General features: G+C 39.0%; 1 protein-coding gene across 1 annotated transcript in view; it reads left to right on the top strand.

The window, feature by feature from the left end:
* The window catches only part of cnih3 (cornichon family AMPA receptor auxiliary protein 3), an 82,957-nt gene that overhangs the window by 43,624 nt on the left and 28,241 nt on the right, over nt 1–11,092 (top strand). Inside the window, exon 3 of the mRNA XM_046061525.1 lies at nt 5,899–5,946. Coding sequence (XP_045917481.1) covers nt 5,899–5,946 — 48 coding nt within the window. The remainder of the gene's footprint in view (nt 1–5,898; nt 5,947–11,092) is intronic.

Below are 11,092 nucleotides of genomic sequence, written 5' to 3'. Positions count from 1 at the left end.
ATTACATTTCTCCCTCTTGTTTTCGCAAGGTTAAATCCAGCCTCATCCACATATATAAATTCATGTTGAATTTATGCAGCATCCATTTGCTGGACTCTCTGAAACACAGTAAAAGACAATAGGATGCTATTCAATATCTATTGCACAGTATTTTTTTGTGCCAGGACATTATGAGCAGTGCACAATACCACACCATAATAACATGAATACATACCTCCACATACTCATTGCGCAGATGTTTCACTCTCTAAATTTCGGTCAAATGGTACCCGATACATTTGCTTCATGTATATTTGATTTTTCTTGAGGATTTGACCTAGTGTTGACAGAGAGACTCGTTGGATGTTATTGCAAATATGGTCATCATTGAGAATACTGGCTTGGATTTCTCGCAGCCTGATACAATTATTGGTCAAAACCATGTTCACAATGACGGCCTCTTGTGCACGAGTGAACATAGGGCCCCTTCCACCTTGGTGTCCTCGACCCTCAATGCTATGTAAAAAAAATATTTAAAAAAAATAAAAATACACATGCAGCCTACTGCCAAATGTCATAGTAAACAATACTGATGATAAGTACAGCAAGCGTCAGTTTCAGTGTGCTGTGTGGTTAGCTTACCTTTTTTCTCGAGGAAATGTCCGAGTTACTGACGCAATAGTATTTCTGCTGAGATTTGGTTGAACACTTTGTCCAGCTTCCATCAGTGTCAGTCCATGGTTGATAACATGGTCAATAAGTGTTTTCTTTGTTCAGGTTCTATCAACTCTTCAAGTCCTTCTCTACCTCTTCCTCCTTCTCTTCCTCTACCTGGGCCTCCTCCTCTACCTCCTTCATCTCCTCTTTGAGCTCTCGCTCTCGCTCTCGCTCTCGCTCTCGCTCTCTTCTTCTTCTTCTTCTTCTTCTTCCATTTTTGTTGAAGACAGGTGAACTCACCTATTGCTTTTTATAGCACACCTGAGTGCTGCGTTTTCAAATTAGCACGTGTGCTTCCACACCTGGTGGATGTGATTATCCAATTTGTTCATTAGTGTGGCTTTGTAATGACAAGGAAGTAACCTCACAATCCTTATCTGTGTCTAAGGTGTGAAAATATGTGTAGAGTTTTACAGATCACTGTGTGTAATGTTTTGCAAAAAGGGTGAAGGAGACATTGTGTGTAATGTCGTGCAAATCTGTGGAGGTGTTTTGGTCATTTGAGTAGAATTTTGCAAATTGTGTGGACATTTTTATTTTAGTGTGTAAACAATCGTAAAAAACTGTAAATGCAATTAGCTCATATAGCCAATAAATTGGTCGGGCCCTAATCCAGAGTTGAAACCAGGAGGCAGTCCACTGTTCTCTCTAATGGAAATTAGAGCAGTTACCCACCCAAAAGCTCATAGTAAAAGTTGTTTTGTGACTTTTTAAAGGGGTAAAAACATAGAAGTCACATAATAACACAAACGGACAGAGTCAGCAGTAGACCAGGTGGGTAAAATTAGCATTGCCAAGGGAGTCTGGTGGCTTTGACAAGAGAAATATAGTGATTGTTTGTGGTCTATCTTTGTAAGGATCCTCTCCATAATGTTGTCAGACACTTAGATTAGGCGCAGTTGCCCGCAAGGACTACATTGCAGCCCTGTCTTGCTGCTGCCAGCTCACTCCTGAACCAATTTAAAAATATTTCCCTTTTAGTCACAGACACACAAACATGGAAAAATAGGGCCCAGGTTGCCCTTTTACCCCCTAAAGCACTTAATAAAGTCACCTTTCAAATTATAGCTTGGGCCTCCTGTCCCTTTGTGTCTCGCTCTTGGGTTCACTAGCTCTGCCAGAACAACATGCACACACACTCTGCAGAGAGACTTCAGAAGGGATACAGCTACAGCCATACAGCCAAGAGCAATGATACTATCATCAGTCTGAAATTGATAACTGAGGAAGGAGCGGAACGAAGAGAGATTGGGGGGGGGGGTGTTCATTCAAATGCTTTATGAATTTGGACTTTAGGAGTGTTTTTAATGGCCTAACTGATGTTCATCAGCATTCCACCAAGGACGCAAGCACAAGTGATGAGACAGCTTCTGTATCCTCTTCACACTCTTTAAACGCTCCCCTCATCCTGTGTATCGCCACATCTCCACGCCTGTCTCCTCCGCTTAAGTTCAAGTCTTACTTGAGTCAATGGGGGAAATTTTTTTCACAGCATTTAAACACACTGCGCACCAGTGGAACATTAACATTATGAACACCCTCTTCCACTTCATCTTTAGGGGTTCATTGTCCAATCATACTTACATGAAGCACTTCCTGTAAATGAGAATTTGATCTTAATTGGTCTGCCTTGTTAAATAAAGGTCAAAGCCCCCTCCAACCCAACCCTCCACCTCTCCACTTCACATTTTCCAGCTCACCCTTCCTTCCTCCGACTCTTGTTTATACTTCCACGCCACTCTCGCTTGTCAAGCTAATTTTCACTGAGTAACATTTCAAAGAGGCATCAGCCTAATTGCTTGCTAATGAATAGACAGTTCTGTGTGTGTGTGCGCACATGTACACCGACAAACACACACAAACTCTGCAGGAGATGAAGGCGAGGGGAAATGGTGTCATGCAGGAGTGAATTGGTTCAGCCCTTGATGAGGTGCATGGTCTTAACCAGAAATAAACATTAGCTGTAGAGATAATTAGCTATCAGCCTTTTATGGCTGCTGTGGTGTGTGTGCAGATAAATACTATACATATATGGATGTGGGTATATGTGTGTGCAGCGAATGAGGTCATATCAAGGACAGTGGGAGGGTTTAAATTCAGCCTTTTAAAGAACATGAATGACTTCTGTACACGTGGCAGGAATCTATAATCTGCCGCTATGAATGCAAATTCTTACCTCGACCACACATTTCTCCTTCCTCCACTCAATCATGGATTCTCTTTTTTGCCGATCGTGCTGCTGCCACACATTGCACCTCAAAGTCATACTTTATTCCGCTGAAGTGGCCTCTCCTTATACTGTAAAGTTAGCACAATATATCTTCCGCATCTTCCTGTGAAATGAAGGTCCCATGAGGTGTTTTGGGGAGGTGAGAGCTGAAGTCTTGATACTTGATACTTTCGTTGGCGAGTGTGAACACACACACACACACACACACACAAAAACATACTCAAAAAATAAATATATGCTACAAAATTATACAGTGGTCACCCTCAATTTTATACTACCATTCCCTTATTTATCAGCCTTACACTCAGGAACCTCTAGTTTCATTATTTAGAGCACATGCATAAATTTCCATAAGAAACCTCTGTAGCAGTCTGCACTTAAAAATAGTAATCAATTATGTATGTTTACGTCCTCAAAATTTGGCATCTAAACTTCAAATACATCAAACATCAGATTTTAGAACAAGCTCTACCAGTGCCGTAACCGGAGAGTTTGGGGGAATATTATTATTTTTATTATTTGCTTTTTTCTTTCTGATGTTTCTGCCACTTAGGGACAGCACAGCAGTATCATCATATTACATATTATTGCCATCTTGTTGGCAAACAATTGTCTATTTACCGTATGCATCCTGCAGACAGAAAGGAGCCTTTGCATTCATTTTGAGTTATGTTTTTGGTCACCTGGAAAATCCAAATTTTCAAATTTGTTTTTGTCTCTACCAACTCCAGAATGAAATATCTGGCTCTTCGGCTGCTAAATGCTCCACTATGTTCACCAGCTAGTTGCTAACTATGTCTGCTATTTGGTGCTGGGCAGGTAGTGTACAGTACAGTAAGAGCATTTTCACAGAAAACAGTTGCCTGCTTCTAGAAACTAGTTGATGAGCCTGAAACAAAACAGTAAAGTTTCAGGCAGTAAAATCAAAACAATAAACTAAAAGACCATAAAATTCTCCCCAGAGCTCATAATCGAATGATAATTATCTGTGGGTTCATGGGTTCATCCCTTCACTTTATGGGTAGATCCAATGTTAATGAAAGATACTGATTAAGTACAGAGCTGGGGTCAGAATGCAGTGAGGCAGGGTGAAACAGCTAGCTTGGCTCTGTCCAAGTTAAAAAAAGAAACCGCAAAAAAACCCTACCAAACCCTGTCACTGATGAACATGTTTGTTTGTTTTTTTAACCCACACAAGCTATTTCTTTAAAAACATCAGTTTTCCTATCTACGAGCCAGTCTATCCTCCTTCTTCGGGTATGGTGCGAGTTACAGTCAGCAAGTGCGGCTTTTGATTTCAGTCTCGTTTTACTACATTAATACCAAACCAGGCAACCTCATTATAATGACAACACTTGGGAACTGTCTCTCCCTCCAGCTTTTGTTCTCTACGAAATTGTTGCAGCATGTACCTCCCTCCCCCACAAATTGTTGTTTTTACATTTCTGTTCACGTGTAGGTTAAACAAATGGCATTAAGAGTTAATAAGACTGCCTACTTTGGTTAATTGTTTCAATTTAAAATGAGCCAGGCTAGCTGTTCCTCACTGCTTCCAGTCTTTATGCTAAGCTAGGCTAAACATATCCTGCCATCACAGATGACTGATAATGACTAACTAATTTATTTAAAGTTCTGTTATGATAATCAACAACTAAAACTATTAGTGGACTAAAATGGATGTGGATGGATGAGGTTTTTCACTGCGTCTGCACACACACACACACACACACACACACACACACACACACACACACACAAACAGTGCATTCTGTCTGTCTAAAACTATCTCCCTCACAGCTCTCACACAGTTCCTGCTTCTGTCTCTGATTCTCTCTCTCTCACACACACATACACACACACAGAAGTTCAGCAGAGGTAGAATCTCACTGTCACATTTTCACACAGCAAAATCTAAATCATATGCTTCTTGCTTGCACTCAGCATTAAACACATGACGACAAATCAAAATCAAATCAAGCTGGTATTGTCACGTACACAATCACACACCGTACAACGTGTAGTGAAATGTGCAGGTTACTGCACAGGTAAGAAAAAAACACAGAGGCAGCAAAATATGCAGTTACTGTCCATGGTTTTCTAAAAAAGTTAATTGCAATAAGCAGACCAGTATCAAAAATACTCATGAATTTAGTGTTCATAGGCAGCACATTTTCACACATTTTAATCCTATTTTTCTTGTGTGGTTACTAAATATTAGTTCAGCTTTGGACATGCTGGCTTTGATGTTCTGTATAAGCCTCTGTTGTTGAAGTTTGCCGTCAGCTTATGAGAAGCAGAGATATAATCAAACTGACCGTCCACAAGCACAAACAGCGTGACACTTACATCGATATATGATTCATAAGAAGCCAAACTTATGCATTGCTATGAGTATTAGCTTAATAAAAGAAGGGTTTTCATTTGAAAATATCTTTGTTGATTCTTTTAGATAAAGAAAAGTGTGTCTAGAAATGGCGAACAAATAATATCAGGCAAAAATATTCTTATGCCAGACTAAATCCACACAACAAAGTATATTTTGAATATAAAAATGCGGTCTATCTGCACCTTAACACCTTAACAAAACTCATCATTTTGGATATGAAATCCAGTCCCAGAGTATTGGGATTTTGTCAAGTCTAAAGTCATGAGATCAATGAATTGTTTGTGACTCAAGTCACATGACTTCAGTCATCTCTCATACCATTACCAGGTCCAAGATGTATTAATGTATATTTGACCGTGATTGTCTGTGCAGTTTTTTGCGGAATATATTTATGAGCTTATGAAGTCACTGGAAAGGCACTTAAAGCCTTTTTCACCTACTTTCCTTCCACTTTCCTTGCCTACAGTACAAGGACAATCTTGTTTCATCTTTCATGACCCATACTCATCTGAGTCAACAACAACAAAATGTTTTGTGAATCCCAGGAAGATAAATACTTACCTTTTCCCGGTTTGTCTCCTCACAGAGGGAGAGACTGCGGAACATCGAGAGGATCTGTAATCTGCTGAGGAAGGTAAGCAGAGAAACAGTTTGCAGATGACACCCTACTTTCACCTGATATCTGATACTTTTAAATGTATTACTGCATGTTTTGGCTTCATGCATCCTCTAAATGTTGTAGTCTTACCACTGGCAGCATTTAGCACAATTTCCTTGTCAATTTTAATAAATGCAAGTCTTCTGCTTGACAATTTAGTACTTGATATTTGAGTTATGTGAGTGTTTAGAGCTGCAATATCAGTAGTCTGCAGGTCTAATTTCAGTTGTTCAGTTTTAATGAGTTTTGATTTGCACAGTGATGCTTCCTTTGTGCTCTTGCCTCATGCTGAACTAACATCAAAGGGGAGTCTGAGATTGAGAGGTTCTGTCCTGTGCTCTGCAGCCTGTCGGTTTCTGTGTGTGCGTGTGTGTGTGTGCAGACAGTTTGCCATGAGGATGAGAAGAGGCCTCCTCCCAGCTACAGCGTGACATCTGTTTCTCCCTGCACCTCTCTGAAACTCACACTGCACATCTCATGCATGTGTGCGTGCAAGTGTGTGTGTGTGTTTGTATTTGTGTGTCTGTTTATGCTGGAGGTTCATTGGTTGAACAGCTGATCTTGGTTATCAGTGTTGTCAACTCGAGCCCCCAGGCCCTCCGCTAGCCCTTGGGGAGGACATTCTCCCTACAGTGCTTGTGCAGTTACAAATGGCATTAAGACACAAACACGCACAAAGCAACATACAGTACACACACACACACTAACACGCACACATCCAGATGCACTGTCCTTGCAGCTGTGACCTACTGTGCAGGGATCATTGGAGGTAGCTGCAGAGGATGTCACTTCCAGAATGTCACTATGGAAGTGTATCCAGGACTACATTCAAATCCACAATGGCATTATCATTTTCTACCTATGTATGTGTCATTTGAGTAAAAGATTTAAATGAAGCGAACGTTAATTTAAATCTAAAAAAAAAATGATTTACCATTTATGCAAGCAATATTTAAGTCGAAATGCAATTTTCTCTTTAATGGACAATATTTAAAATCAATAAGCGAAACAGCAGCCCCAGTCTATTGCATTTACATGTCAACACACTCTTTTTGAGTCAACATGAAAATTAATGCAATCTGGCGGTTCTTCAGTCGGGACATCACTTCCTCGTCCAGTTACAATGTCTCATTATAATTCAATATTTTATTAAATCATCCTGAAAAAGAGACATATAAAGCGCATTGGAATAATGATAATGATCTCATACTTTAAAATCAGTTCTATTTGGACTCACTGCTGTGTTATGATATTAATAATAATAACATATGCCTGATCGGAAAATACTGGACCTAAAAATTCAAAACAATTTCTATGATAGAGATTAATGTAATTACTGTATATCAACCATTTCCCTGAACAGGAGTATCAATATTTATTACGTTACGTTTACTTGCTTTTAACATGGAGGTGATTTAGAAAATGTTCCTTGTGTTGATCATCCTAATGTATCGTGCTTGTGTAGGGACAAACAGTTGTGTCATGTTGTCTTGCTGCCATCTTGACCAACAGCTTACAGATGAGATAATGTTACCACATCTGTCTAAAATACTCCCAAACTTTAGATGGTCGTTATTAGCTGCAGCCTTTTATACGAGTTAATGTCTGCTTCACCCCAGCCCTAATATATGTAAATCTCACCATATATATATATATAGCTTACCATATTTTCCAACCCTACTCCAATGTATAAGGTGACTGACAGACAGGGTTAGGGTTAAAAACACAGAGACACAGAGAAGCAGAAAGAGATGGCATCCCTGCCATGTCCCTGAAGTGACAATTTCCTTTTTCATACATCTATCAAATTCAAACATCTGTTTATAGTATATGAAATTCAGGCACACAATTCATGAGCTATATTTGAACTGTACTGCTTACTGTGCCTGTCAATGTGGGTGCCTGAGGTCCTGATGCAGGAGGATCTACTGCATTGTGGTTTTTGCTCCTTTCTGCAGAGCTCTACTATCCTTTACTAAAACTATTCAACTCACTCCAACTGGCACAGTCACAGCGCGGTGGTCCTGATTGATTTTCTTATAAGCTTTGGCTGCGTTTCTTTACATTGGCATACCTATTTGATATTTTTCACTACCGGCACACATACACACATGTATGCATATGGACACATGTCTGTTCTGTCTGTGTTCTGATGGGTTTTGGACTCTTGAAAACCCATGTAGATGACAGTAGCTTGAGGGGAAATACTGTGTTCTCTACTCTCAACTGTTTGTGTCTGTGTGTTATTTATTAGATATGCAGTCTTGTGACTTGATGCAATGAGCCGGCGCGTTGTCACAGCAACTGAGCAAGCCTGAGTGTACTCATTAGTGCTCTTCCTTTCTTTATTTTTGGACCTATCTAGCCCCTTTTTCTTCTCTCTCCTATTTTTCAACATCTCTCTCTTCCTCTTTTTTCTCTTTCTTCCTCATCCTTCCTTCTCTTCACACCTTCCTAAGATTAGTAAGGAGTAGGTGATGGAGGATGAGCACAGACTGTTTATTATAAGGTGCCTTGGGTATTTTTTTGAATCGCTGCCATGCTGACATTAAAACTCAACTTTGGCTGCTTTTCACTTGTGTCATTAGGTGATTATCAAATCAGTGACTCTTAAAATAATGTCCGTGTGAAAAACAATCTTCACGAGTTGTCACAGAGCAGTGAAGCAGTGCGAATACTAACTTACAGTCTGATATAATTGTGTTTTATTTTAATTGTTTAAATCAGCTCTTTACTAAAACCCACTTGTCATACTAAAAACTGCAATCCACACTCCACAGTATAGCTCTAAATAAAGTGTCCAGGCTGTGTATATTACTATTAAAGGCAGTCTGTCTGTTTGCTATTATCTTTTACGTCTGTTCTTGATTATGAAGAAACTCTGTCTCTGCCAGTGAACCCCAGTCTAACACAATGCTTTCAGGGTGTCCGCGGGGTCTTAAAAAGTCTTAAAATTAATTTTGCGAAAATTAAGGCCGTTAAAAAGTATTAAAAAGTCTTAATCGCCATTTAACAAGGTATTAAATGTTGAAGATATTTTTTTCAATGTGAAAATTCTGTTTGTCCAAAAGTTTGTTTGATAAAGTGTAAGTTAACGTATTTATTTATAATGCGTAGCCAAAAATACTAGACAGGCAGTGCGTAGCAACTGTGTGATTTGTTTCTGTAGGCGCAGGGATCTACCAAGCAACTACTTCACTCTTAAACGCTCCAAAAAATAGATCCGTGCGAACCGGAAAATGATTTACGAGTACAACCAACCGTAATCTCCCGTCACACCGGACCCGCAATGTTTATCGTCCAAAACATAGTCGGAGTGGCGATCAGGAGTAACGGGATTAACCCGGTTGGCCGGTCGCTCTGTGGCCACTTTGAATAGCCCTGTTCCTGAAAAACAAGAGCAGGATGCGCTGCAAGAAGCGGAATCGGTAAGACAGAAGACAACAGTGAAAATTCAAGGAGCGTGTGGGTTTGGCTAACGTTTGGCTATTTAGCTAAATCTCTGACTTTTATTGTAACACATTCAACTTCTCATGAAGCCGATGCTCTCGTCAGTGTCACTTTTTGTGAACAGATCAATCACAGCCTGGATGGAGCGGGATTTTAAAAAAAAAAGTTTGATGTGCTGCAACAAACTTTATAAATGTTGAACTCAGTGTTCTGCATAAATGGGTACGATTATTGACGAGTTAGTAGTCTGCCTAAAATCAAGGTTGGAGACTATCATGTAGCCTAGAGCATTATTCTTGCACAAAGTTAATGAATAAAAAAACAACCAAACTGAAACAGCTGTAATTTGAATTAATGTTATACTAGTGGTAAGTTATATACTATTATATGAAATTATATTGAACATAATGAATACATTAATATCAAACTCACAGTTTACTATTAAGTTAACAATGTACTTTAAACTTATAATATTATACTAATACAGTCATTTAGACTAGTTCAGGTTGTGCCTGTGCTACACCGCCTACACTACTTACGTTATTCATCACTCAGTTTATTCTCTTCATCTTTGTTCCCTCCTGCCCTATTTGAAATTTGTTGTATTGATCAAGTGGTCCATGAAAGTTATCACACATATCATTGCAGACAAGCTCACATTATCTAGTTTAAACCAACTAAAACACAAAATTACACTGTTTCACATGATTTGCTGTAATATTGCGTACATAAACGTCATAGCTTATGTAAGACAGTTGCTTTTCGCTGGAAATCTGACCAGTCCTTCACATGGGATACAATAGGCCTATACAGGCTGTTATATGTTTAAATTCCTTTTAAAACCTCAAAAATATCCCTTTTAAAGGTGTGTGGCTGATTTAATCGGTTATAGCTCAAAGTGGTGCGGGCAGTCTTGAAATATGTTGAAAAAGTCTTGAAAAGGTATTGAATTTTACTTCTGGATTCCTGTATATACCCTGGCTTTACACTTCTTTAGATGGTTGGGTGGACTTCTTTATTGACAATGCTACTGTTAAAGCTTCCAAACTACATCATATCTCTTTTCTAATTTAAAACAGTTACCAATCCAATAATTGCATTACCATAGATATCCCATATGTCCACATTAACGATATTTTAAATGGAATGAACTGCAAACTACTCTCTAATTAGATAATTTAATTCCCCTTTGTTGCCTGGAGTGTTACTATCTGATGTTGCAATTGTTTTTATTAATTCTGAAGTCTTTAGATGCAAAATATGACATCAAGTGTATCACGGAAGACACGAGACTGCATCAGTTATTCTGAGTAAGATATCTTGTAAAACTGGTTTAGGTACCAGGCTGTAAACATGTTATGCTGGCCTCCCTTTTGTTGAAGCAGTTTATCCAGCTAGCTAAACAGTCAAATAGAAAGGCTGTTAGACTGAGGAGGTTGTGCCGTCTTAGAGTTTACTGAGAGACATGATGTGACTGTAAAACTGAAACACAAATTAATAGAAAGATGTCAATGAATAAAGGCTCTTAGAACATATGTTGTCTTATAATCAGAATTATCATAGAAATATTGGAATCAGGGTAAGTAAATTTAGACAGATGCTATAATATCAATCACTATAGATGAATAAAGACTTGTGCCATATCAGAAAAACCTACAGACATGTCCTTTGC

The sequence above is a fragment of the Micropterus dolomieu genome, linkage group LG10 (genome assembly GCF_021292245.1).
Source record: "Micropterus dolomieu isolate WLL.071019.BEF.003 ecotype Adirondacks linkage group LG10, ASM2129224v1, whole genome shotgun sequence".
Classification (NCBI taxonomy): Eukaryota; Metazoa; Chordata; class Actinopteri; order Centrarchiformes; family Centrarchidae; genus Micropterus; species Micropterus dolomieu.
This window is presented reverse-complemented; position numbering and strand designations above follow the sequence as displayed.